This window comes from Fusarium solani, assembly GCF_023522795.1.
Source record: "Fusarium solani strain SB1 chromosome Unknown bctg00000006, whole genome shotgun sequence".
Classification (NCBI taxonomy): Eukaryota; Fungi; Ascomycota; class Sordariomycetes; order Hypocreales; family Nectriaceae; genus Fusarium; species Fusarium solani.
This window is the reverse complement of record NW_027072151.1, coordinates 1,503,925-1,530,622: the sequence shown is the minus strand read 5'-3', so window position 1 is coordinate 1,530,622 and position 26,698 is coordinate 1,503,925. Positions and strand designations below refer to the sequence as shown.

The following is a 26,698-nucleotide window of genomic DNA, read 5'->3' as shown; positions in this document are numbered from 1 at the left end:
GAGGATCCCGACGCCTGGCCGTGACTCGAGACCTCCACCGACCGGGCACCAGATCGAGCGTTCCGTCGTTCACGTGGTAGAGCATAGGTTCCCTGTTCTGTTCTGTCCTGTAGAACTCTAGCCTCGTGCTACCGTCTGTAACAGCACAGTACTGTGCAAGACGATACAGTACATTACATTACATTACCACAGGCCTCGCCCGCCGTTAACTTAACCACATTTCATCTGCCGAACCACCATCGTCGACCGCTCCCCCCACGTCATAGCCGCTCGCCGAACGACTAAACCTCCCCTCCTCATCCGTTGTAGTCACAAGTCACCATGTCTTCCCGGTCGGGATCAAATCCCCACCGTCGCCATTCCCGAGAGCCTCACGATGACTTTCCGCCGCTGCCTCGACTGCCCTCTCTGCGAGCATTAGCCCGAGACCGAGACAGTCCCTCGCCGAGTTCGTCCAGCCGCCCTCAGTCCCGACATTGGTCGACCGCATCGCGCCGCGCCGAGCGCATCCGAAACCTCGAGAACCGCACTCCGTCTGCGGGCTTTGACGACTTTGAACGCCCCATGGACGACGGCTGGCCGACATCTCGCCGCATCCGGATCGCCGCACCCGAGAGCAGCCGTCCCACCAACCTCGAGGACCTGGATCGTCACCTCGAGGAGGCCAACTCGCACCTGCGCGCCCTGCTGGACCTACAAAACCACCCCAGCCTCACCCCTCCGCTTGTGCCCTCCAACTACTCCCCGACCCTCCGCCCCCAGGACCTCCCCGACTCGAACCGACGACACAAGCGCCGGAAGCTGGATTCGGACCGCCTCACGCCCGCCTTCAAGGGCTTTCGCTATGGGAAGTACGGCCAGGTCGAGCCTGGCCAGCTCCAGATGGAGATTGTCAGTTGTGACGGGGGAATGTTCTCTAACGAGTCGTCGTATGCTGCCGAGAACATTCTCAAGGACGACACCTCGGTGTACTGCACAAAGGGCAACAGGTGCAATATAGTGTTGCGACATCAGGGTGCTACCGTCTTCACTCTGCGGGAGTTGGTCATCAAGGCGCCAGCGTCCATGAACTATTCACATCCGTATGTTCCTTTAGTCTTTGGCCATCCGTGGACATGACAGTTTGGCTGACTATCTGAACAGTGTGAGAGAGGGAATGGTCTTTGTGGCCATGGACCAGGACGATATGCTCAGCAGAACAGCACATTACCAGATTCAATACATGCCGCCTCGAGCAGGTGAAGAGTCAGGCTCCGGGGAGGGAGATTTCAGGGCTCTACAACCTATCCCGACCGAGACCATCTCTATCCAGCATCATGACAACGGTACCACGACCACAAGATACCGACCAGCATACTACCGCGGCAACGGCGATGACTATGAGCCCCGCCACCCTCAGATGCCGCGAGAATTTCTCTGGGATCTTCCCAACTTCCGTGTGACAGCAGAGTATAGCGACGACGAGGAGGACGAGTACGACGGGCGCCGTTTCCTCCGCCGCGCACCCAACCGCATAGGATCCCTCCCGTTCGAGACCCTCGACTCGGAATCCGACGACGGCGCAGAAATCTTCGACCCGGAGTACCTCGATGATCACCACCCCTCTCACTGGCGGCTTTACAGCAGCGCAGCTAACACCAGCGGATCCGGCTTCCCACCCTCATCCCGCCGCCGCGAGCGCGAACGTGAGCGTGAGCGGGAACGAGACCGCTCCTCCAACAGCATGTCTCTGACCGAGGCCTGGGAAGCTCACAACTCGGCCACGCAAGAGGCCGTCCGCGCCGTGGGCGGTGGTGGTCTCCTCTCGCCGCACGCTCGCTTCTTCATTGAGGAGAAGAAGAGCAAGTGCACCATCCGCTTCGACCCCCCCGTCTCGGGCCGCTTCATCCTCCTCAAGATGTGGAGCTCCCACCACGACCCCGCCAGCAATATCGACATCCAGTCCATCATTGCTCGGGGTTATGCTGGCCCGCGCTACTTTCCTTCTGTCCAGCTACGTTGATGGCGCCCCGCACGTGAGGAGAGATGCGGGATGTGCGTGCCTGAGTACGGCTGAATCATATGTGTACCGTGTTTGTAGGAATGACGATGAAAACATATGACACGAGGATGAACGGTTGTCTCGGACGGGATGAGCGTGATCGGCTCATTGTCATCAGCTCCCACCTTTGGCTGAACATGGGCTGAGAAAGCTCCATCCAATGAAGCCGACATATTTTGCATTTTCCATCTGGTTTACAGTACTTGGGAGCAAACGAAACGAGACATGCATCATCTCGAAGGAATGGAACCCGCCGTCTGGCTGACGGTGTGGCTATGGATCGTGTATAGAGGAGTTCCGGATATGATTTAGCAAGGCATTGGAATGAGACTCAAGCCATGAGACATTCGCACAATACCATTATCAATTGTCAGTTAGAGAGCCAAGCTCAGCATTCACCGTGCAAGAACAATTGTCTGATTCACTCCATCTCCATTTACTGCCATAATAGTGTATGCTGTCCCAATTAAGAAACCCATGCGCCAAGCTAATGATACAAAGTCGAAATCCTCAAACTCCAATTGAAAGAGACTTTCGTCCCAGAACCACCACCCGAGCTTCTCAACCCTCGGATCATGTTCCCCTGTCGTTCCTGTTCACTCAGACTCCACTTGTAGCGCTGGTTCGGCGAGAGTCCATGCCGAAGTCAGTTGGGAGATCCAGAATAGCCCCAAGGAAAGTCAGGAAGATTCCAATGAAGCTGTATCCTAGTTAGCGAGTTCTGGCAGGACCGAGTGTACAATACTTACAGAGTGAGGTGAGCGAGGACAAGTGCTGCCTGGCCGATTGCGTAGTTGCTTTTGCAGACAAGCGAGAAGGCTCCATCGTTGCGGTACCAGCCGAAGACGAAGATAGGAGCAAGGGCGAGAACAATTAGGGCGATGACCCGGAGAATGTACCGGGGGAGGCGGCTGCCGAAACTTCTGCCTCGGGCAAAGACGAAGAAGAGGAGAATAGCGGTGGAAATCCAGGAGATGAAGGCAATAGTCGAGAGAAAGAAGAAGGGCAGCCATGCAGGGTCATTGGGGTCGAGCCGGAAAAGCTGAACGGAGTTTTGGATGTCACGGTCATTTGGGAAGCGTGCGTTGGTCCGGTCAAAAGGCATCCTTCGGTAGTCGTCATCGTCGTCGCGACGGACGAGGCGTCGGCCGTCACGGGGGACGGCAATAACACGCGATGATGCATCCGGCAGAGCAGACTCTTGCATCTGAGGCCAGTCTCCACCAGCAGTGATGGCGGCGAGGATGAAGGTGACGAAACTGCCAATGCTGAAGATGATGAGCAACGCCTTGAGGATGAGACGAATGAAGCGTTGGCTGGGGATATTGGGATCAGGGTGCTGCATCTTTGCTGAGGGAACTCTGGAGATCAGGGCTAAGTGCTAGCAAGGGGCAGATTTGGGAAGATGAAGGCGATACTGCGGATGATGGTTTGGAGTTTGGATATCAAGACAAGATAAGATGATGGTGCTGGGTTGAAGCTGATGGACGGCAGCCAAAAAGATGAAGATGAAGATGGATGATGGAAGAGAAGAGAGAAGAGGCGAGAGTGAGAGAGAAGAGCTTTTGTCTACCCATGGCGAGCTGAGCACCTTCCCATCTTCTCAAGTCCAGCTTTGGAAGTTGCAACACATATGTGAGGTGTAAGTGGAAGGATGACTTGAGGGGATCAGTTGTTACGGCCATCGTGCCTTCTCGGGTTTGCAGGAGCTCAGCGCTACCTGCGAACAGCAAACCAGGCCTGTGGCTAGAAGTGTTAGAGATGGATGATGATGCGATGCAGTTGGAGATATGCCCCTTTTGGCAAGTGGTGATGTCCTCCCAGCGAGTTGAGAAACTGGAGCTTGGTCTGAATATACTCTGCCTCTTGCGAGCCATCGTTCGCAGAAATTCCCACCCGTCGTCACTGGAAGACAGCCCGGATGGCCTGGCAATTCCTCCTGTACCTGCCTTGCTACCTCCCGTCGTTGAACCGGTTCACCGTCTGAAGGCACCTGACTCTGATGGCGGGAGGGGAAGGAACGCCCGCTCCAGCCACGACCGCTCCAGCCACGATCGCATGTTCTTGCCCCTCGCGCAATGGACTTGGATCTACGAAGGAAGTCACAGAGATGACGTTGCTGCCAGTACCTAGGCAGGTACGTGATCAACACAGATGGAGAGAGATAGGGCACCAGCTCGTGGCCGATCTAGGGACGCCAAGGCTTCAGGCCGGTGTAACTGATAGAGCTGGAATTCGGGGCAGAGATAGTCCTTCTCCATAGGTGAGAGCTCGTGTGATTTATGCTCGACGCTTGGCATCTGAGCTTGACGATGAGTGAGCAGATCAGTCCGGCCAAGAAGTGGACGTCGGAGAGTTTCGTCTTGGGAGCCTAGACCCTGAACAAGCTCTGATACTCCTGGTGCCTGTAAACTCCACACCAGGGACGGACCATTCACCGTCTTGCCATATCGGAGAGCTTCCTGACGCCACGGGCAGTTAAAGATCAGCCACCGGAGCACGGGACGAGGCATCGAGGAGTCGCTGGATCGTGGCGGCACGGTTCGTCAACGGGATCAAGTCTGTTCCTGCTTGGTGGGAGGGACTAGGGGGGCCTGGACTCGCCCAACAGACTTTTGAGAGGCACGAGGCTGAAGAATGGATGCACGACAAAGCCTGAAACTCAGTTGACGTTGACCAAATCCTTCCCGGAAGATACATCGGCTGCAGGTTCCCGTGGTACAGGGGGAGGTTGAGTTCGACCACGCGAGAGTGAAGAAAGATGAGGGTCCAGTCCAGCAAAAGCAACGAGCAAGCATGCACAAGCTATGTAATTCTGCATGAATTAAGTCAGTTGTGCATTGTTGATCCTCCCGTATTGCTTATTTTGATGAGATGAATTTCAATTTCAGGGACCCAGCAAAGGGATACGATATTATTGATTCGAGCGCCAATAGTTGCTGCGCTGTGCTGTGCTTTGATGCAGCGACTATTGCTTCTTCCAGGGAATGAAGAAATCAATGAATGACTTCTAGGGCGATGTCCGCCTACAGTCCGCCGGCCCCAGCGCCAGCTGAGGCCCGAGAGACAGACAGAAACATCCATGGAGTGGCGCGCGTCGACATTCCTCAGCAGCCAAGGATCTGCACCCTTGGCGTACCCAAGCTTGGCTGGGTTTGGTAGGTAGCTCAGTTGTGAGACAATTCGAGACGACATTTTGCCCGCGTCTTTTCCGGAAAAGGCCTCGATTCAAGGTGATAGACGACATCGCAGGTATGTGCATTGTATATGGATTCTCTTGAATGGCTCGTCCTCGTGGGAGCTATCCTGCCGGTGGCTGTAGGAATTGCCTGATGTGTACGTCCGTCGTCGCCACCAAGACCACTACAACACTACCTTGCACCTACAGACCAAAAGGACCCCTCCCGGGCCCATCAAACCCATACCCGTCCATCCGCTTGAGAGCTGCTGCGCCTGTAGTTGGCTCTGTCTACTGTGCTGCACCTAGTTTTGCTCGCTTGCCCAACCGGACTTGGCCACGCGCAGAAACACTCGACGCCGGCTGTGTTTACCTACCTCCAATACCTGCCATACTTATCTAGGGTCCTCTCCACCAAATCCTGCTCTCCCTCGTCCATCGCCAACCTCCTCGTCTCTCTCGCCAGCTGCGTCCGTCTCGCGGTCTGTCTCTCCGCCTTTTCTACACGAAACAATCGACAAGAACCCACAAGTAATCACCCCAAAACAGCTGCCGTCGCTGCTAGCGTCACTTCTACGCCTGTCTCACCGGCTCCGTTTCGCTGGACCCCTGCTCCCGTCAAATCTCCCTACACGCTATTCCGTGAAACCCCCCTTGGAGCCGAAACCTTAGCACATCATGCTACCTCCGGATGGGCTCCAGGGGCTCAACGATCAAGCCTGCTTCGACCAGGGCGAACTTCCTGTCGATTGCCGTTCTCAGTCAGATGCCCCGAATCCCCCGAACGCCCCTGCAACTCCTGTCTCCAAAGTCCGTGCCTCGACCGCGAGGAGACGTCTTGCTCTGACATCCAAACCCGTAAACACGCACCTAACGGAAACAATACCTCGCCGCCTCTCCACTGCCGTTCCCGAGTGTTCGTCATCAGCGCCTCTATCAACGCCCTCAACGTTTTCAGCACCTCCAACGTCTTCAACGTCGCTACCGGCTCCTCTGCCTTCTCCTCCTCTACCCTCTCCTCCACTCGCTCCTCCTGTGGCCGCCCATCATCCCCCTAGCTCTGTCCGAAGACCCGATCCCGGACTCCATGTAGAACCTACCTCCCCGAGGCTTCACTCCCCTTTGCGTCACTCCGTGACCTTCTCCAACGACATCGACCTCGCGCCTGAATCACGGTTTCAGAGCCCTCCCGCCGGGCACGTTCGGCCCCAATTCTTCGACATGGCTTTCACCGGTGATAAGAGGACCACTACCCCCAGGTCCAGGACCAGTCTGCCTGCTGTTGTAGAGGAAGCCCCTCGAAATCGATTTCCGTCTTGGTTCTCTCGCGCCAGTGTTCCTGCTCCCAACGCTCCAGCATCCTCATCGACCCCAGCGGTACCCGAAGCTCGACCACGCAGTGGCTCATCGGCGTCCAAGATTGCGGCCGCAGCTGCGCTGTCTCGATTCAACATCTTTGGCTCCACATCCACTCCTTCTACTCCTACCTCTCCCACTTACGGCGACGAGCTGATGAATCTCGACATTGAAAAGGGACTCTTTCCCAATGGAGCTCCTGTCGAAGGAAGCACGTTCTCGCCATCCTCATTTAAGAACCTTCAGATGAATGCCACCGGGCTGTTGACCAAGTTCCAAGTGGCCTATCAACAACGCACAACCGAAGTCCAGGAGCTCAAGGCTGAGCGTGAGACGGAGGTATCCAGTATGAACGACGCCGGGGAAAAGATTCGACAGCTTGAGAAGAAGCTCGATGACCAGGCCCGGCAAGCTGCAGAGCGCGATGCTTTTATCGAGTATCTGCTGAACCAGCTTGCTGAGCAAAAGGACCGCGCGGATCTTGAGGCTGAGGCGAATCGCGAAAAAGAGGTGGCACCCTCTGGAGCTTCCACCATTTCCGAGGACCTGGGTGTCGACGAGGATCGTCAAAGACGCTGGCGAAAGAGCACTTCGACCTCTTCTGACGATGGTAGCGTGGATGAAGCGAGTGTCTTTTCTCGATCCCGGAGCCCGACCATCTCTACCAGCATCATGTCAGCAGACATCAGCCCGGTCACGACCCCCACAATTCAGTATAAGCCAGTCATTGTTGAGCCTCCACGGGCCAACCGCAACAGCAGCGCTCAGATGAACCCTATTCAGAAGCTCTTCAAGGGAATCACCAGTGAAGCGCCCAAAAATACAGTCCTTGAGACCTGTCGCAATTGCCAAGGGCAGGAGGCCAGTATTGCTTGGGATACAGTCAATCTTCTCAAGGATGAAAACAAGGGGCTCAAGCAAAGAGTCGAAGAGCTTGAGATAGCTGTTGAGGGCGCACTAGATGTCGTCAATGGCTTGGTGTTGTGATGCTAGCCCCTGAGCTGCTGTCAAACCACGGTAACCTGAGATGAGACCCTTGACGGGTGCTCAATGGCGTTGTCACACGGTAACATGGCGTTCAAAATGCATCATGTCATGGCGGTGATTGTGAAACGAACCTTTTTATTTCTTTTGTTTATTGGTGTTTCTTAGGGGCTAAGAACAAAGCCGAACTGGGTACACGGCGGCGTTTCAGGGCATTTGATACCATTCTGCACAGGTTGGAGGACCATTTTTACTCTCGTTATAGCATAGAGACGGGCCAGTCTCTCATGATACCTCTACCATTACTTATCCTGTTAGATGCAAAGACAATCTGGATACATTGACACTATCTTGGTGTCTGAGCTTGGAGCAACTGAATGTCTTGGTCTGTCTTGGTGAAATGAACAAGTGAACGGCTGGTTAAGAACTGAGTGAGAAACCTTGAAGCGGGGAGGTGACGAATTGACCCTTCCTCCTGGCGTAGAGGCCATACGTTCACAGGACTCGGTTTGCCATAGGTGTTGCGTAGTTGCGTGTCAACGCTATGTGGATGCGTCAATACCTCGGCATGCCCATGAGATCCTCCTCCTCCAAATATAACCAACTTGCGGGTGGTATGGATTGGATCAAGGTTTCTTTTCATTTCCTGGTTCCGGCGTCTGATCGAACACTCTTCTCGCTGGACGAGATATATGTACAAAACCTCCAACATCCCTCGTGATGCATGCATGCCATCTTTGCCCCCTCTTGGTGTCCCATACACGCCCGCTCTAGTGGTGCTCCTCGCCGTGGTGGTGCTCGTCCTCGAGGAAGAAATGCTCGTATCCGCAGTAGGCAATGAAGGCGACGGTCGCGATACCGAGGCCGGGGAAGCCGTTCTTGAAGCGGTTCCAGCGGGTGTAGCTGCCCTGGTATCGCCAAGCTTCGCTGTAGGAGAGGGAATAGTCAGTATGGAGATCTCCATGGCCAACATAGGAGGTCTAGGGGGCACTGACTTGCGCTCCCAGGGGTCGTATCGAGGTTGACCGGTGGATTCTTGGAAGGCCCGCATGTTGAAGCCGGTGATGTTGGGCTTGGGCCCGCGCGAGGCGGCTCGTAGCACTCTGCACAGCGGACGGTCAGATATTCCAGTTGGATCATGTCAATTGACGAAGCCAATTGATAGGATGGCGTGCGCGTCGTACCTCGTGGCAAGCATCGTGGGCTGAGGGAGGGAGATTCTGGGGGTGCAAGTTGAATCTGACGACAGGCAAATGATGGGCGAATGGAGAGCGAGCCAATTCGTCCTTACGGGCTAGAGTGATGGGCTGCCCGTCAACTGCAACTGGGGCTCTTTCCTTCAGAGGCCGGACAGGTCCAGGCTCCGGATCGGAACAAAGTGCCCCGATCCTTCCGATGGCCCGTGCACGGACCACGCTCTGGGCTCGCTTCCAGTCTCCTCACCTAGGTATCGACCTCTGTGCTGTGCCCTCGAAAGAGTCTCGTGCTGTTGGGGCAGAACAGAGCATATCATCATCATCGGTCCATTGCTTCACCCGTTAATCCCCCCTCTCTCGACCAACGTATCTACTATTCACAGAAAAATCCAACCAAAAATCCATCAAAAAACATATTCGGGATATCTGTCGTCAGACGCCAAACAGCAAACCCCGCGCGTATATCTATCGTCACTTTCCCTCCACCCACTCTCCACCATCCGACGTGGACTCAAGATCGATCAGCCGCCCACGCCGCTCCCGCACCGCAGTGCTTGACGCCGTCCGCCCCCGTCGCAAGGCCTCGATCTGGCTTGTGCCGGTATCGCACAGATCGTCCGATCCACCTTTGTCACCTCAATGTTCAGCGATCGCGGCCGTCGAGGTAACACGTATCCCAGGAAGTCGTCGCGTTAGAAACCGTTGCAAGGGCAAGGTTAGGATCAATCCCAAGGTTAGGGACCGCCGACACCTGCAACATCTCAACCGCTATCGTGGAGGCAACCGCCACCAGGATTTGGACCACCGCCGAGAGCAGGGCCGCAGCCTCAACTCCAAGGACTTAACCCAGCGGCAGGACATTTTTCGCCGCACCAGTCTGCTCGCAACGACCAGTCGTCGCGTCTGCAACCGCAAGCAGCCCTCAACCCGTCGGTAGGAGCCTTTCGCCCGCAACGACCAAACGATCTCGCCCGTCCTTTCTTCCCAAAGGCGCACAATACCAATAACCGACCCGCTCCTTTCAACCCGAGAAGCCCAATCCGTGCTCCCATGCCGCCGCCGCAACTCCGGGGCTTCAGCGGCGGGCCCGCCGGCGCAGCGCCCTATCATCAGGGTGGTTTCCCTTCACATGGTCAACCACAGGGCGGCCACCTGGGCGCCAACCAGTACCTGAACGCCAATGCGCAGCTCGGACCTTTCTCTGCTGCCAACAACAATGCCTTTACTGCTGGCCTGAACGGCCAAGGGTTCGCCGACACAGGGTTCGGCAGCCAAAGCGCAAGGATGGGATTCCATGGCCCAGCTGGCCTACAACAGCCGCAGCATGGAGGGCAGGTTCACCAGAACGTCTTGATGGAGCACCCGGGGATCAGGTCGCACCCTAACAAGGGCAGGATACGAGAGGTGTGGAAACACAATCTACACGAGGAGATGGCTGTGTTGAGAGAACTGGTGGACAAATACCCCTACATTGCGATGGTGAGGCTCAGGTAGTTGGCGACATCTACGGGAACTTGCTAATAATCTCCAAAGGATACCGAATTCCCCGGCGTTGTCGCAAGACCCATGGGAGGGTTCCGGGGGAAGAGCGACTACCACTACCAATGTCTGCGAACCAACGTCGATATGCTCAAGGTTATCCAAATAGGCCTCACCTTCTTCAACGAGGACGGCGAAACCCCACCGGCACGGCCATCAACAAACGACTCCGATTTCGGCATGGCTGCTCGAAGAGCAGCAAGCAACGCCCCCTTCCCCTGCTCTTGGCAGTTTAACTTCAAGTTTTCCCTTAAGGATGACATGTATAACGAGAAGTCGATCGAATCACTCCAACAGGCGGGTATCGACTTTAGCTTGCTTGAACGCGACGGCATCGACCCCCACGAATTTGCCTCCCTCCTTATCCCCTCGGGTCTAGTGTGCTTCGACAACGTGCGATGGATCTCTTTCCACGGCGGTTACGATTTTGGCTACCTCACCAAGCTTCTTATCTGCACGCCCCTGCCTAACGACGAGGTCGATTTCGATACCAAGATGAAGCTCTACTTCCCGACAACATATGACGTGAAGCATCTCATGAAGTATGCCATCAAGCTACACAACTCTGGACTCCTCACACCAAGCGACCCCAGTAGTGCTGAGATCCTGCAAAAGTTTGAGCACAAGTCCGGCCTCGAGAACATTGCCGAAACCCTCAAGATTAAGCGCATTGGCTCGGCACACCAGGCAGGCTCCGACTCCCTCCTCACCGGCAAGGTCTTTTTCCAGATGCGCGACAAGATCTTTAGTAGCGAGATTCCGGATGAACACGTCGGCAAGGTCTGGGGACTGGGCTTCCCGGACTCAAGCGTCATCATGTCTATGATGAACCAGCAGAACGCTGGCAACGACGGCGCGAATAATGGCAACGGCCAGACCGGAGGGCCAAGCACGCCCAACACTACAAGTGCTGGGCTTGCTACTACTCCTGGGCCCCAGGGCCACAACACTAACGGCATCACCAACACGGGGCCTATGACCCCTGGCGGTGGCGGTGGTGTGTTTGGCAGCTTTGCCTTTGGCGGAAACCGATGAGGGATAGACGCTTGCGGGAGCCTCTCCCCAGGCTAGGAAACATGTTAATATTCTCAAAGCTGCTCCGTCTTCTGTATTATGCCCCTTCGTTGCTTTTACTCGTCTCACCAACTCACTCTTCCTCCTATAATCACTGGCTTACCGCAATCTATAGCTTGCAAACTATACCTTGCAGAAGGAAGCGCACGATGAGACGGAGCGATGCCAACGGGAATTTTAACACGTTGTTGCTTGTCACTCATAATATATTGCCTCGATGGCATCCACACCCTTCATCCAGCTCTCCTTTCGCCTCAGGGGCTCTTGGGTTTTTCTTTGTTTCTGGGCATAGGATGTCGAGGTTGGGTTTTCTCTAGGGAGCACGGAAAAAGGTACGGATGGGAGGGTTGATATGCTGGTTCCGTGGTCTTGATGGCGTTGGCGCCGCTGCTGTATCCTGTATTGTATGGTCAATAGGGGGTATTTCGTCCATTGGAACATGGCTCTGTTTGAGTATCTCGACCAGCGTAGGTATGGATTGTTTTTGTGAACCTCGTGCCCAGACTTGTGAGCCATGCTATGAGCTAGTGATCTGAAGGAACATACTGCCACAGCATCTTGTAGGCAGTGCAAATCTTCAGTTTTGCTACGATTGTATGTATAATACATATGTTGTCTCCTAAACGCCAAACCCAAAGATGTATGCAATACAACGCCCTGTCCCAGTACCGGAAACTCAGATAAGCCAAACGTTCAAGTGATGTACACCTTCTTCAAGGCGTCAAGAGGATAGGTCTCGCCTGTCCGCAAGTCCTTGATTTGGTCCGCAGGTAGACACGCCTTCTTGGCCTGCATCTCGAGACGATCTCTGCCGTAGACGCTGCCGTTGGGGAGCAGCCGGAGGTCATGCTCGACATGACTCTGCGTGTGATGTGCGTATGGCACGTTGCGTGCCAGCTCATTGAGTTCCGTGGAGCAGATGGGACAGACCCCATGGCCGAGCGTTGAAGCAGCGGCGGCGGCTGCTTCGGAGGGAGCGGGGGTATGAGAGGATGGCGTGGTATGCGATGAGGGTGCAGGGGAGTGAGCATGACACGCAGGAGTCTTCAAGGCGGATAGACCGGATGAGAGGGCGACATGAAGGAGCGGGACGGCAGGCAGCGCAAGCAGCTGGTTATGCGTGGTTGTGAAGAGGTTGGCGAGGTCAGTCCAGCGAGAGGGTTTGTAAAGGTCTTCGTATGCGGCAGAGGCGGGCGAGTTTGGTGGGATAGCGAGGAGGCCACCCGCTTGCTGTACTTCGCGAGGAAAGGTTCCACGGTATGGAGTTAGGTGTTTCTTTGCGTGGGCGATGGCTTCGGCAAGCTTGTTTGGAGACTGGGAGCGGACAAGCTCGATGTACTGTTGGAAGCGAAGCATGAACTCGAGTTTGCTCTAGGAACAGGTTAGTTTTGTCATGAATAACATGGAGCATTGAATACGCACCTCCATCTTCCGCAGCTCTTTCTTGTTATCTGTGCACCATGCCAGGGCCTCAGTGACACTACCCTTCAAGAGGGCATCACGAATGCGGCTCGCAGCAACAAAGGTATCGACATCAACGAGGTTCTCGATCCCACGCTGTTGCGCCAGCTCCTTTGCACTCTCATTATATCCATGGCGCAGCAGATAGTCGGCCAGCAGGCGGTCCAGCCTCTTCCTGCTCCAGGCCTCGTACTTGACGTCTTCCACCGAGTCGAGGGAGTAGAGCTCGTCGAGGTGGGCGATGCGGGCGGCGGCCTGGGTGTGTAGACGGGACTCTTCTGCAGCGTTGGCAGAGAGCTTGCGCTTCACGCCGCGCATGCGGGAGATCATGGCGTCGATGTTTCGTAGGACATCTTGCTGTGACGCGCGACCGGAGACGGCGGCCGTGGCCGAGTCTTTGAGCAGCGTCTTGAGGGCCGAGGTATCCTTCTCGATGGTGAAGTGTGCGGCGCGAAAGTTCTTTCGGAGAAGCTCGGAGGGGAGCCGGAGTAGGGGTTGGTCCTGGTATCATGAGCGTTAGAGCTGGAAGACGGAAGGACAGGGCGGTGATGCTGGATGGCGAGAGGACGGACGTACGAGAAGGAGATGCTCGCTATGTTTTATAGCGGAGAGTTCGTGGTCGCCCATTGCGAAGACGTGCTATAGAGGAAGAAGATTGGCGTTGCTCAAAAAGAAGGAAAAGACATGGGACGCCGCGGAGGCAAGAGGCAGATGTCGAGGATGAGGTCAGAATCACAGTGGCTCCGATGATAGGAATCGCTCCATTGACGTTATCGCGAGGTGGGTTTCTTAGCGGGCGGTCCGGGGAGCTCCAGTTCCAGGTACGTACCGCGTCCAGTGGGAATAATCATGCACCTCACTGTAAGTGAGAGCAGATCGCCTACGAATGGCGACGAAATCAGCTTCTCCCCAGGAGCAGGACAGAGAATGGCATTTTCTTTGCATTTGTCTAGGAACGTGGCTTCTAGAGTAACATTGCCCTCGGATGCACAAAGTGAGGAGTTGTCGAGTCCAGCGTCATGGGAATTGGTGCGACCAGCTACTTTCACTAATGTACGCATGGATAAGTACATGAGCAATTCACCCAACATCTCCATGGTCTGAAAGCTCCCAAACGAACTATTTGGCATCAATGTATTTGTAAATACACTTTCGCCGCTCATGTACTTGTACCGAAAGGCTCCCACAGTTCCCAACATCGGCCGGGTGCGTGCCGCAGCGGAGACTGACATGGGCTTATTCAAGTTCCCATGAATGGATCTTCTGGATAGCAACAGCTGGCTGACTACGCTACCTACGCCATGTCACTCCATCAGCAACTTGCTGCGACTCCTCAGTCCCCGGGATCCCGCTGTGACACCCAGCCTTGGGTCCTGAGGCTTGAGGCGTCTTGCCCATGGTCCAACGCTGACCAAAAAGCCCCCATATCGGGAATCGATCCTGAGACAGCATCGTCCATCTTGGGCCACGGTCTGAGCCATGATTCACGACGAGATCCCGTGTCAGACGAGCAGAGGCCCGGTTATCTTTAGGACGCAATCTGTTTCACCTCGTTGGCGTCAAGTGATGTTTGCCGGATGGATCAGGTGATTGATTGCTAGGCTGGGCTCCTCATTCTCGCCGGGTCCCTTCCCCCCTCTCCCCCTCCAGATGGTGTGGTGATGGGAAGACGTACGACGATCGATCCCTATTGGTCCGTGCGATTCCTCTTCCCGCATTTGGGAATCTGGGCGGGAAAGCTTGACATGAGGAAGAGGAACCGGAAAGTGTAAAAGAAGGATTTCATTTGAAGCCGCAGCGGACGGGCTTGGTGCAGTGGTCCTTGAAGGTACTTTGGTACGTCGAGTTACAGTGCAGTTACCCGCGTCAACCCAAGTCACTTGATGGGGGCGAGCATGGTTGTTGGTTCTCTTTTGGGTGTAGAGACCCTTGTTGAGGTTTGCGCGTTGGCTCCAGCTATTGAGGCAGTGAATGCCTCGGGCCGTCGAGGCTTGTTGCGTTGCGTGGGCCAGGCGAGTAAGTACCTGGACTTGTATCATGCCTGCTGGCGATGTACACGGGGATCGAGAGGAAACAAGTAGCCAGCAACGAAGGAAGAGAATCACACCTATGTTGACTTGAAGACGAGGTCATCAAGCACATTTTATCGCCTTTTTATCGCGTTGATTTGTTTTCTCAGCTGTTGCCTTCTCGTTCCCTGGCTCTTTCCCACACTCAGTGCGCCTTTCCGCAAAGGCAACCACCCCATTTCGACCATATGTGGCACGCCCGCTCCTCTCATTGGCCGCGCCCTCCCTTGGGTAGATGCCTCAGGCACTCCATCGCCAGGCCACCTCTCACCTCACCCGCATTATTTATCTTACCAGCCTCACCCACTTGCACGTGTTCACCCTCTTCCTCCGCCGCGTGACCCGACTCGTTCGCCCAGCAGTACCAGCCAGCCCAGCCCAGCCCGCGACCTCGTTCGCGCCAGCAAAAGAAGCGCCCTCTGGGCGAGATTTCAATCTCCTTGTCCTCTTCCCCCTGGTTAAAACATAAAAAGACCCCGCGGGTATTCTCCGAGCGCGTATCGAGATCTTCCCTCCCTTTTTTTCCCTCTTGTTCATTTATTTCCGTTGGAGTTTGGTTTCCCCCCAAAGAGGAGTTGACGACGCGAACCCTCTCGACTTATCAACTGGGACTCGCGCGATATCACGAGGTCGATCACGCCAAACACGTGAGACGAGAAACTCGTGATCTCCAAAGCAGGCCCGCCTACGCTACGCTACCTGCAGTGCACGCCTCAAGGCACATGATCTGGGAGGTATGTCGGCTTCTATGCATCTCATTCACTTGTTCGCGATGCTTTTTGCTTGATGCCCTGCACCATGTCTTCCCTCTTCTGTTTGCGCCATGGCCCGAGGGAATTATTTGCGCCTTTTGATCGGTGATGCTCCTCCTCGCCAAGTGGCCGTTCTTTCCTCATCACCATCGCTGTCGCGTCCTCGTGCCCCTTGCTATCATCATCACCATCATCGTCGTCATCACGACAACCCGCCTCGAAATATCATCTTCTTCGCCGCACCGTTATTTGTCTAGTCCGGCGTGTATCATCGCCTGGTCGATCACACGTCGTGCTATTGTCTAGATTCGAGTGACTGAATCAGCATCGGCGCATTTCCGCTGCCGCTCTGTCGCATCCACGCGACGGCCATTGGCATCTTCACTTCGCCGTTGTTCAGTCACCTTTGTTCTCGAGTGAGACCAAGACCTGACCAGCCGTGGCTCCGCCTCTTCCTGGCTCATACAGCTCGTCGCATGCTTCATTCACGGGCCAAAGCCTGTCCGTCTGTCTGTCTGGCATCAAGGCAAGCGCCTCCCTGGCCTACATGTTTTGGTCGAGACTTGCACTCAAACGACTTCTTGATTCTTGACAACTCTACACCCAAGATTGGATCCCGCCAGTCGCCTTGACCCTTTTTCATGCTTCGTCTCGCCCAAATCTTGCCTTGCAGAGCTTTCGTTCTAACTGCCCTCCCCTCCTCAGATCTCTGACCGATTGTCAACGTCTCTCATCTGTGGCCTCGACATCGTCAAGCCTTGCGCACGGTCTCGACATCCGGCGCACGCGTCTGATCGAACAACCCCCGCCTAAATCTATCTCATTTCCTCCTCGGCACTTATTGCCAGCGTCTTACCAACTGAACTGAACCATGGCTGAGTCCGTTGTTGCCGAACAGCCAGATCTCTCCAGCCTGACCGGCTCGCCTGGTCAGAAGCGGAAGCGTGAGTCAGGCAGCCCTGATCTGACCAGGAATAAGCGTCCTGCGCCAGCTGCCCACATGTCGACCGACGCCGCCTCCTTCATCGATAATGCCATGGACAACCAGGTCGCCAGTGCTAATGGCGTCAACGTCGCCGACTTCAACGCCCTGCAACAGGCGGCCCAGGCCGACCACACTGAGGCTCCGGATCCCGCCAGCGCTACCAGCACCGCTCAAGCCGCCCTCGGAATGTATCCCACTCTCCACGTTCCGCCGTCGACAGAGGAACAATTTGCAGCTCAGGCAACAGCCGATGGCGATCATGGCCACGATGCCCAGTTCAACCCAGATGTGCCACCACCCAATGTCGACGGCATCATGGAACCTCCACCCCCTCCGGTTGCCCCTCCCCAGCATCAGCCCACACCACCAAATGGGGTACAGCACCAACCACCTCGGTACCCTCCTGCGGCTCCCAACCCGAAGCCGACCGTGGGCTCGGAGGAATGGCACAAGATGAGAAAGGATAACCACAAAGAAGGTATGGCTGGCATTGCTTGTTGCTAGTGTTTGATATTGGAAGTAACTAACCCCGACCCAGTGGAACGTCGCCGCCGTGAAACCATCAATGAAGGCATCAATGAGCTAGCCAAGATTGTACCCGGCTGTGAAAAGAACAAGGGGTCCATCCTGCAACGAGCCGTCAGTTTCATCTCTCAGCTCAAGGAGAACGAGCAGCAGAACATTGAGAAGTGGACTCTGGAAAAGCTGCTTACGGAGCAAGCCATCACAGAGCTGAGTGCTTCCAATGACAAGCTCAAGCAAGAATGCGAGCGCCTTTACCGTGAGCTCGAAACTTGGAAACGGGTGGCCCAGAACGCCGGCCTGGAGCCTCCCCAGCCCAAGGAGGAAAACACTGCCACCACTACATCGAGCTAGGAGCCGACGTCAGCGTTGGCATTCGCTTCCCTGTCGACGCTGCCATCATTCTAGCGTATACCCCCGTCTAATGTTGCCGCTCACATGCACCTGCCTTGCCCACCAGCAGCTGTGGCACCCTCTCTATCTTTCGTCTTGATTCTATACTTGCTTTTGTGTTTTACTGCGGAGCCTCGGGCAACATTACTCCATCGGCCAGGAGCGATATAAAGATACTTGGGGCGAGGATCATCTCTGTGCATCCGAGTATGGCAGTCAGTTGCCTGGCTTGAATCATGTTGCCTTGAGTTTAGTTTGATTTGATCGATTTTCAGTAGCTTGGCGTTGGTGGATGGATGGACGGATGGATGGATTCACTTCCAGGTCGGCAGAGGGTTGAGGTAACAGGACTGATTCATGGTGCAATCAATACAATAGCTTGAGCGTTGAAATGAGTTATCTACCAAACTTGGCTACACATAGCTCATTGTGACTGACTGACTGACTGACTATTCCTTGTCGTTTTGTTGTTCTGTGATGGTTCCTAGTAGCAACATGATGGAGCACGAAAGCCCGTCCCCGACTGACTGCGTTCAAATGCTTACAATTAGGTCCTATCAATCCTACAGCTACCATCATAGTCACTGACTGTCCCTAACCCCTTTTTCTCTGCATTTGAGCTTTCGCTCAAGTTTCTTCCGAACATCCACACATGTGTCTGATTGGTCATGCCAACCACACACACCTAGCATACAACTCGTTGTCCTCCCATCAACCTTCCCTATCTCTCCAACTTTCCGCACAAGCACAGCGTGACGTCTCTCAGGCCACCACATCCGACTCGCGCCAGAATGAAAGTGAGCGCAGGCTGAAACCTGATGGTCTAAGATACACTCTTGTAGCCACTCTCCACTGCGTTTGGAAACTTGTGAAAAGGACCAAGAGATGATATCAAACCAGTTCGAAAGATAAGAAAACCAAACAACGTCCACTCAGAGGAAACTCTATACTCGCATCCTTTGTGCTTGTCGAGCGTAAACGAGCAAGAGCAGAAGAATAGCCAATGACAAATACGTTCGCCGCCATCAATCGTCGTCGCGTTTCTAGTCGTCAACATCAAAGAAAATAACCCCTTGGTCCATTCGCCAATAGGGCCTCGCTTGGATTGGAGTCAAGTGAGGCCATTAGCCGAGTAACAAGGTCCTAACAGACACCAAGCTTGGCATCGAGTTGTACTGGTCGTACGCACACGTTCCCCCTTGTTGAGCAACGGAACATACTCGATCCGTTATACCAACCCGCCGCAGAAAAAGAGCCAAAGAAAGACCTCCACAGAAATACAAGACAACCAAGATCAAACCAAGTATGTGATGTGATATGATATGATGCAAAATGCCGCTGTAGTTCGCAAAAATCAAGCAAGCCGCCCCGAAGTTTTTGTTTCAAGTATATAGTTTGGGGTATCGAGTCATGGATGTGGGCGAGACAATAGAAGAGCGCCCGTCGTCTGAAGCAATCGAGAAATTCCGCCGTGCCTGGAGCCGGCGTTGAAACCCGGGCTGAGAGGGATATCGATATTGCCCGTGGTTCCACGCCCGGTCTGCCTTTGAATAACCTGTGCTGTCTGACCAGGTCCTTCGTCATGCATAATCTATATAGTTATAAGAAAAGCAAGTGTATCCCAAGACCGAAGAGAAGCTGCATCGTCAAAGAGCGTTGGCTACAATAGCCGTGTCGTACACGCTTATATCGCAGCTAGTGCATCGGGTTTCGTGGCACATCGTCCACTTTCACGCCGGGAAGCCCTCGGTTGTCGTGAGCCATGTAGTCGTAGCCCTGCGTGGCGTGTACCTGCGGAGGCTGCGGTACGGCTCCGGAACGGAATATCGGAGGTTGGTTCGGATCGTATCCGCGCGGGAGTCCGTCAAACGAGGCACCCATGTACGGCTGCGTCTGATTCATGGGAACCGCGGGGTTCACAAATGCTGATGCAGACGGGTTGGCTGGCTGCTGCGTAAACGTGTACATGGACGATGCGTTGGGCGCCGTGGAGCCGGGCTGCTGCCACTGTTGCGCATACATGGTCGATCCGTTCTGTCCTCCGTACTCTGCTGGAGCGCTGAAGATGGAGGAGCGACGGCCTGAATCATGGGCTGGAGGAGGTACACCCATGTCCATAGCGAGGCTTCCTCCTGTCGAGTGAACCGAGGGCTGACTGTTGACTGGCAGGTTGCTGCCCTCAACGAATGTGTGCTGCTCCTGTGGCATCTCTGGCATCATAGAAGGAGGGTACTGGTTGCCTCGTACCGGCAGGTTGTCAAGGAATGGTGTCCCGTGCAGGGATGGACCTGAGCTGTGGCTATGAGTGGTTGACGACGGCATAAGCCCATGCACTGTCGAGAGCTTGGTTGATGGCGCATCCTGATCTTCCTCGTCCTTGGGGATGGATCCCTCGTCGTCGTTTCCTGATGCATACGTCTCAGGGATCTTGTCGTCCGCCATCACATATATCTCCATCGTCCCATCTACAAGCCGTCAATATCCTAAGCAAGCCTGAGCCGGGCCAAGAAAACCTACCAATTTCATCATTCTTGTATCGTTCCTCTTGCTTAGCCACCTTGAAGATCTCGTTCAAGTACGGCCGCTTCCTCGCGTTGGCTGGGTTTTCCTTGTCGGCAAAGAAGCCCGACAGTGCTTCAATTGTAATCTCTTCAAGCTTCTTGACGTTGAGATTCAGCTTCTGGATGTCTGGATGCTGTCTGCTGTTGGGCTCCACAATCATCCTGAGGATGTGGTTGAGAAGATGCACTCGTTCTAGAACACAATGTTAGCAAGTTGTGGCCAATCATCGGCTCCATGGCAATCATGACTTGCCTCGCTTGTAGAGGTGGTCCGGCTCCTTGTGACGAACTTTATCCTCCTTAGTAGGACCCCATGGCTTAGGCCACCAGTCGGGAGCTTTCTCATCACTGCCCGTGTAGGGGTGCGTCGACTGCTTCTTTGGCTCCACGGCCTTCACCCATGCTTTGGCGATCAGCTTGCAGGCAGTCTGCTGACAGTTCTTGAATCGCTGTTCGTAAAAGTTCCAGACGTCGTCCGAGTTGCCGATCTTGATGCCCTTGAGCGTTGTCGAGACAGTCATGGGCATCTCTTCCTCGTCATTGATGGGGTGGCGTGCTCGTGGTCTCTTGCGGCCTGGTCGCGTTGGCGCCTCCCAGTCGTCAAAGTTAGATAGTCTGCGGCGATCCTGTAGGCGGTTCCGTGGGAAATCCATGGCTTGCTTGTAGCTGCTGTCGAACCCGAAGGCATCATCGACAACAGGGCTCGCTCCTGGTTATTACTCAGTCTTGAGTCCAAACAAACATCGTGCATGGGCTGACCAACCGGAGTCCAATCGTTCCATAACTCTCTGGTATTTGTCGAGATCAAAGAATTGCTTCACAACATCGCCGGGGAGTTTCGTCGAAGTACCGGGACCAGAGAAGGTCATAGGGCTCCCGTCGTCCATTATCACAGCAACAAAGTATCGTCTTGCCGCAATCGCACAGTGCTGGCGAAGGGCTTCGTCAATTTGCTTCATTCATGTTAGCAGTTGATTGGAACGCTCAGAGTTGGGCGAGTTATACAATTGGGGGTTGTCGGCGGTGCATTTCCTGAACCTCCGGGAAGCGGCCATCTTCGATCCCATCACCAACAAACCGATCGGATAAGTAGGAGTGGTGGCGAGGGAAATTGTCCCTCGGCCAGTCTCTGACCATCTTCCTTGCGACTCCCGGGAGTCGTAGGCTGGTCCAGGTTTATCTTGAAAATCCAACAGTAGCTAAAGACAGTCACAGATGCGCCAATGCGTTGCAGGTTGCAACTCGATTGGATGGGGCGGTTAGAAGGTCGTGAGTCAAAGTCCGTCCGAGCTTCGTATATATAAGATTGGTAGACGGGAATAATGGTTTCGTTTCTGGCGCAAACTGTGTTTTGCTTCAACGCGTCGAGGTCAAAAAAGTGTGGTCTGAATCGAACAGGAGATGCTGAATAATGATACGGCAAAACACGAGATGACTGTTGGGGCAAGCAACACTAGTACATGCCGTGGTTGGGCGGTGTACAGTGATGTGAGGCGCGTCGTGAGCAAAAAGGTCAGTAGCCCGATGGCCCAAATGAGGTGAAGATGCTTGATAGAACGTTGTGAGTCCAATATGAGTTGGATGATCGTTCTGTGAGCAGGTTGCAGGTACTAATAAGCACCAAAGGATGATGTCAAAATGGTGTCGAGAGCGGTGACTTCGCCTCTAGTCAGAACCTCTCCGGGGGGGTTAAAGACGCGAGTTGACTCCTGAGGATGGGCTCGGCAATGGCGTGAAAGCGACACAAGATGCAGATTGTGGATTGTCAGGAGACGTCTCAGAGCAACAAAGACGCGAGCGAGGAATTGGTCTTGTCGATGGCAGGACTCTCTGGTGGTTTGCTTGCAAGAAACGAACGGTTCTGAGAATGGGGTGCGGCGCAACCAGGCCTGTCACCTGCTGCAATGTTCTCGCAGCGGGAGGATGCTGCACTAGGATTCTTTGGTCAACAAGCCGCAGGCGAGAGGAGGGTCGTCCGCGGGTGGTCTGAGTTCGTGGTTGATTGCAAAGTGTCGTCGGCTATCTCCAACCGGATGTGGGCGAAAAGAACATGCAGGACGGATTTACCGACCAAGGAGCAAGCTCGAAGCAAGGGGATATACCGTCTTCCAAGGGAGAAAAATCGGACTCCAGCGTCGTAGTTGCCTGCAAGAGAGTGATGCGAGCCTGGGCTGCTGAGGTGGCAACGGTCCAGGATCTTAACTGGCGAGGAGAGGATGAGTGGCCTCAGTCAAGGGGGGAGATCGCGACGGCACCTGGTCGACGGAGAATTGAGCAGCACTGGGATTGGGATTGAGCGCTGCTAGTGGCAAGACAAGGTTAAGCTGAGCTGAGATGGGATGGGCGACAGGTTTGCGATCTTGAGAAAGAAGACGAGGTTGATATGACAAGGTTGCGGGACCGGGACAGGCGCAAAGCCGGGGAATGAGGGACGAGTCCAAGTAGGAGGCCCCGCACTGGACCGACGTTGTCTCTCTTCTCGCGACCTTTAGCTCCAGAGTAGCCAGATTCGCGTGCCGCTTGTATGCCAGGATGGGCGCTTCCCAGTCAGCGAAGGGGAGGAAGAGGTTCAGGTAGACGTCGGCGACTGGTGGTGAATGGGTTGGGATGGGAGCACAGGACAGGGACCGCCTTGGTTCCAACAAGCACGCACACAAGATGAGTGCTAGGGTGATCTTTGACGGACGGTGGGGGATCAGGGACCGGTGCGTGTGGTGTAGTGTAGCTACTAGGATGGACGCCCCAGGGTCTCCGATCGCAAGCCCGTTCCCAGCAGATGTCTGGCCAGAGCAGAGAGTGGACGAGAGAACGAGCGAGCGAGCGAGAGAGGAGGGGTGCAGTGAAGCTTGACGACGTCTCTGGATCAGATCCGCGGCCGCGACACCCCAGGTCTAGCGGTATCCGTAGCGGTAGTGGTCTTGATAGTGGTAGCAGCAGCTCGACAAGAAGGGACATTCAGCTATCGCCGGGATGTCGATGAACCGTGAAAACGAAGCCAAGGGTGAGAGAGTGGCAGGGAAAGGAAGCAAGACCCCCCTAGTCGTCAGTGTCGCACAGTACGTATGGATTGAGAGGACGAGACGCTAACCACTCAAGGCCGAGACGGTCTTGACTTGTATGTACGTAGTATGCCAATCCCATGATCCACCGACCTGGCTGACAGGGCTCATGTCAAGGGTGTTGACGAGAGACGGCGGTTGGTCCACGCTTAGCTTCCGACGCCCCCACAGGTGGACGGATCCAAATGTGGCTTCCAAGAGACAGGGCACAGGTGCCAAACGGCATCAACAAATCAGATTGGCTTCTGTGCTTTAGATTATCATGGTTCCATGCAGCATCCATCAATACGACAAAGTTTGGCGGTTTGCAATCCTTCAGGCTTTTGAGGCTCCAAACGCCAGGACGACGAGCAATGGACGACAAGAGCAGCACCAGCTCCGACCCGCAACGAGGGATTAGACCGGCCTCGGAGAGGCAGGGGTTGCGTTGACGATGGCTGAAATGGTGGGCCCAGAGTAGAGTAGGTTGGATGGGGACGAGCCCAATAGTTGCGACCAAGACGAGGAAAAAAGAAAAGGAAAAAGAAAGGGCAGAGGGAAAAAAGCCACCCTCTTCAGCAACGCATGACTGAGAGCGCGGGTCCTGGGGCGACAACACCGAGTAGCACCGTGCTGTGTAGGTACTAAGAGTGAGACAGGGTGCGCGATTAGGCTGGTGATTGAACCAGCCAGAGTCACAAAAGAGCCGGCGATGCTGCCATGACCTGGCTGCATCTCTAGGTAGTCGTATTGCATCATCCGCCATTGTTGCTTTTGCTGGGACGGCGGCTTGAGACGGCAGGGTGGTCCGTCATCCGTCCGTGTCCGTACGTAAAGCCGTTGACCGTCGAGACGTTTCGTCTTGAGGGCCTAGGCCTGAACATGCGTGCTCTGTTTTGCCTCTGCTCTGCGTACCGCACGCATCTGGACACCTGTTTGAGGGAACTGCTGGGGAAGGGATTGGCCGTGGTTAATGAGGCCAGGGCATGGATGCCTGGCAATATCAATGGCAAGTCGCTGATTCGATGCTGTGGGTGGGAATGGCGATGTGCCATTCTCCAGAATTCCAGGGCGGGGATTGCACGGAGTGAGGGACCAGGAAGCGAGGTTGTTCTCCCAACCCGGAGCCAGGGTGAGCAGAATCTGCCAGTCCTCATTTCGGATCTCGATTCGTAGCTAAGCTTGCCGGCGCGTCGTGCCTGGCTGGGACCGCCATGACAGGCGACGAGGCGGAGAGAGTAGGTTCAGACGGAGGTGACAGTATCGATGCCTTGATACTAGGAGCGGTTAGTCGTCGTGCGCCTCAGCAGAGACAGACAGGGGATGAAGCAGCCAGCTCAGGTCGATCTTGTCATCCATCATCCATGGTGGTGGACTGGTCTGGCGGCCTCGCGTGTGCTTGTTCTCTCCCGAAGTGCTGCCGCTAGACTCCAAGGCGGCAGCTGGATTACTGCATTCGTCTCCATGGTCGAGATCTGGTGAGATGGGGTCGGCCTCTTGGGGGATTTCGGGGCCATGAGCTCCAGGGAGCTTTGCTCGAAACGTGTAACCCTGCAGGACCGGCTCATCCACTATCGCCCAACGCAGCATCTCACATCGGTACCATAGGCGGGCAGGACTGGTAGGTACCTCTGTACTGTACAGTCCCGCGGTGTACGGTACGGTACTCTTATGCGCATATGCAGAGGAGAGTTGACCATCAGCCCCAGGCCAGGCGAGATCTCAGATCATGTTAGCAGAATATGACGGACGGTAGCCAGGGCGAGTGATAGCATCCATCCATCCATCATCCATGGACCAGAGTCCGGCGAAAAGAAGTGGGAAGAAGTTCCAGCCTGGCTTTTGGTGGCTGGGCTTGGACCCAATGGCGCCGCCAATCCGGAGGGTCCATCGGCCAGTTGAAGGGTCTAAAGACCACCTTCCAAGGGGTGGGTGGCCCCTGCTTTCCACATTGATGCTAGGACGAGGAGGAAGGAGGAAGGGTGGCGGTCCTGGTGGTGGTCCTGGTGGTGCCCTGGTGGTCCAAGTGCCTGCCAACTTGCTAGGCCTGGGCAGCCACCCGCCGGGATTCACACACCTTGCACCCAACCTGGAGGATCCAATGTGTGCGTGGTTGGATCATGTACAACCTGCCTACAACTGCGCAGTTACGCATTACGTGGTACTACGTTCGAGTTTCGAGTGCCCTACCTGAGTCGTTCTCAACACTAGTTGTGCCAAATCCAAAGTACTATCGCGCACGCAAAGGCAAGGTACCGTGCAACTGTCCTTCCCAGCTGGGAAGTCGATGGAAGGCTGCGGGCGGTGGAATTCAGCTGCGGAAGGAACTCTGGGCGAGACATGCAGCAGTTTCCTTTCATGCGAAAAGATCGACACCTGCGATCCTGTGATGAATCACGCGCCAGCACTGGCACTTCAGGTATTCCAACACCTTCTCTACTGCTATCCGCGGCATCCTAGTAGAAACTTCAAGACATTCCGCTCCGGCGCCAGCACGCACTAGCCGTCACCACCTAGTTCGGTACGATCGGACCTGAGCCTCCCCTCCGCCGATGGACGATACGGCAGTCTACAGTTGCGCCGGCACCACCATCATTCATCCCTAACTCCCCCGGACACGCACTGTCAGAAGTCAAAAATCACCTTGTTCGTATCAAGGTTCTCGGCCGAAGCCGACAAGCGACCAGCAAACTCTGGACCAGACCTGGGGCGATGGACAGGCGGGAGGCACGCGGTCCGGCTCGGCTCCTTTGTTAGCCTTGAAACAAACGTATTTCATGCGCAGTACATTGGGTCATCCGAATGGACTACCGTCTTCATTCTCCATAAGCCAGCTCCGCTCTACGGTATTGAAGGCTTTGCCGGCTCCCCTTCTGGAATTAGCTTCCCTCGATGGGAGCTGTTCCTTGGTGACACGTGCCATTGCTGCAGTGACACAGCTCGACCTGGTCCAGGGAAACAAGCATTCGATTCCAACAAGCATGCATCCATATTACTGTACAGCAAGCGGAGATTGGATTCATCGAGACTTGATGGAGCATCACAGGCTGAAGGACCAGCTCGGCATTGACGGATGCTCAAGAAAGAAGAAATCAGAGCTCTCCCTTTGCTGGGCCAGGCCTGCGCAATCAATCCTTCCAGGTCCACAACCACGAAATGCAGATGCAAAGCACACGCTACCGCTCCGTACTCCGGACGGCACGAAGCACTGACCAGGCTCTTTTGCCAGCCCACTGCCCACTTGGGCTACATCTCCATCAACAGGGAGCGGGAAGCGCACACAGGCACGTTTGTGCGCTCGTTGGCGGTCCCGGCGCGTCGGCTGCACAGGCAGGGATGGCACAGTGCGTCAGCCACAGCTTTGGCCCCATGAACGGCTTCGGCTTTTGCTTGGACGTGTGGAGTAATGTCGACTTACTCGTGCGGACCTCGCGCCTGTGGTCGACCTGTGGGCGATCCAGAAGGGAAAGAATCGTCTCAACACACGAACCGAACCCATACATACCTGCCAACCTGGCCATTGATTCTACTATCTAGGTAGCTCCCGGA

General features: G+C 55.1%; 10 protein-coding genes across 10 annotated transcripts; 5 read left to right on the top strand and 5 right to left on the bottom strand.

The window, feature by feature from the left end:
- Nucleotides 1-321: 321 nt before the first annotated feature.
- On the top strand, nucleotides 322-2,002 carry MRS44_010205 (uncharacterized protein; the record flags this gene model as incomplete). The annotated part of the gene is made up of 2 exons (XM_046269930.2): nucleotides 322-1,082; nucleotides 1,144-2,002. 2 exons carry the CDS (start codon nucleotides 322-324, stop codon nucleotides 2,000-2,002), a joined length of 1,620 nt encoding a protein of 539 aa, XP_046131353.1.
- A 639-nt stretch (nucleotides 2,003-2,641) lies between these two features.
- Nucleotides 2,642-3,386, bottom strand: MRS44_010204 (uncharacterized protein; the record flags this gene model as incomplete). The annotated part of the gene is made up of 2 exons (XM_046269929.2): nucleotides 2,642-2,741; nucleotides 2,791-3,386. The coding sequence occupies 2 exons, from the start codon at nucleotides 3,384-3,386 to the stop codon at nucleotides 2,642-2,644; spliced, it is 696 nt and encodes a 231-aa protein (XP_046131354.1).
- A 2,511-nt stretch (nucleotides 3,387-5,897) lies between these two features.
- MRS44_010203 (uncharacterized protein) lies at nucleotides 5,898-7,562 on the top strand (the record flags this gene model as incomplete). Its single annotated transcript, XM_065620034.1, has 1 exon — nucleotides 5,898-7,562. The coding sequence occupies one exon, from the start codon at nucleotides 5,898-5,900 to the stop codon at nucleotides 7,560-7,562; it is 1,665 nt and encodes a 554-aa protein (XP_065476223.1).
- A 767-nt stretch (nucleotides 7,563-8,329) lies between these two features.
- Nucleotides 8,330-8,757, bottom strand: MRS44_010202 (uncharacterized protein; the record flags this gene model as incomplete). The annotated part of the gene is made up of 3 exons (XM_046281274.1): nucleotides 8,330-8,486; nucleotides 8,555-8,662; nucleotides 8,744-8,757. 3 exons carry the CDS (start codon nucleotides 8,755-8,757, stop codon nucleotides 8,330-8,332), a joined length of 279 nt encoding a protein of 92 aa, XP_046131356.1.
- Nucleotides 8,758-9,394: 637 nt separating this feature from the next.
- On the top strand, nucleotides 9,395-11,329 carry MRS44_010201 (uncharacterized protein; the record flags this gene model as incomplete). Its single annotated transcript, XM_046269934.2, has 3 exons — nucleotides 9,395-9,419; nucleotides 9,549-10,234; nucleotides 10,289-11,329. 3 exons carry the CDS (start codon nucleotides 9,395-9,397, stop codon nucleotides 11,327-11,329), a joined length of 1,752 nt encoding a protein of 583 aa, XP_046131357.2.
- Nucleotides 11,330-12,061: 732 nt separating this feature from the next.
- MRS44_010200 (uncharacterized protein) lies at nucleotides 12,062-13,456 on the bottom strand (the record flags this gene model as incomplete). Its single annotated transcript, XM_046269935.2, has 3 exons — nucleotides 12,062-12,739; nucleotides 12,791-13,330; nucleotides 13,406-13,456. The coding sequence occupies 3 exons, from the start codon at nucleotides 13,454-13,456 to the stop codon at nucleotides 12,062-12,064; spliced, it is 1,269 nt and encodes a 422-aa protein (XP_046131358.1).
- A 222-nt stretch (nucleotides 13,457-13,678) lies between these two features.
- On the top strand, nucleotides 13,679-14,361 carry MRS44_010199 (uncharacterized protein; the record flags this gene model as incomplete). Its single annotated transcript, XM_065620033.1, has 3 exons — nucleotides 13,679-13,690; nucleotides 14,009-14,035; nucleotides 14,107-14,361. 3 exons carry the CDS (start codon nucleotides 13,679-13,681, stop codon nucleotides 14,359-14,361), a joined length of 294 nt encoding a protein of 97 aa, XP_065476222.1.
- A 2,160-nt stretch (nucleotides 14,362-16,521) lies between these two features.
- Nucleotides 16,522-17,511, top strand: MRS44_010198 (uncharacterized protein; the record flags this gene model as incomplete). Its single annotated transcript, XM_046281275.2, has 2 exons — nucleotides 16,522-17,113; nucleotides 17,174-17,511. 2 exons carry the CDS (start codon nucleotides 16,522-16,524, stop codon nucleotides 17,509-17,511), a joined length of 930 nt encoding a protein of 309 aa, XP_046131359.1.
- A 1,734-nt stretch (nucleotides 17,512-19,245) lies between these two features.
- On the bottom strand, nucleotides 19,246-21,248 carry MRS44_010197 (uncharacterized protein; the record flags this gene model as incomplete). Its single annotated transcript, XM_065620032.1, has 5 exons — nucleotides 19,246-20,015; nucleotides 20,068-20,273; nucleotides 20,361-20,820; nucleotides 20,875-21,064; nucleotides 21,117-21,248. 5 exons carry the CDS (start codon nucleotides 21,246-21,248, stop codon nucleotides 19,246-19,248), a joined length of 1,758 nt encoding a protein of 585 aa, XP_065476221.1.
- A 1,061-nt stretch (nucleotides 21,249-22,309) lies between these two features.
- Nucleotides 22,310-25,304, bottom strand: MRS44_010196 (uncharacterized protein; the record flags this gene model as incomplete). Its single annotated transcript, XM_065620031.1, has 7 exons — nucleotides 22,310-23,002; nucleotides 23,849-24,019; nucleotides 24,065-24,313; nucleotides 24,360-24,426; nucleotides 24,468-24,720; nucleotides 24,901-25,163; nucleotides 25,225-25,304. 7 exons carry the CDS (start codon nucleotides 25,302-25,304, stop codon nucleotides 22,310-22,312), a joined length of 1,776 nt encoding a protein of 591 aa, XP_065476220.1.
- Nucleotides 25,305-26,698: the final 1,394 nt, after the last annotated feature.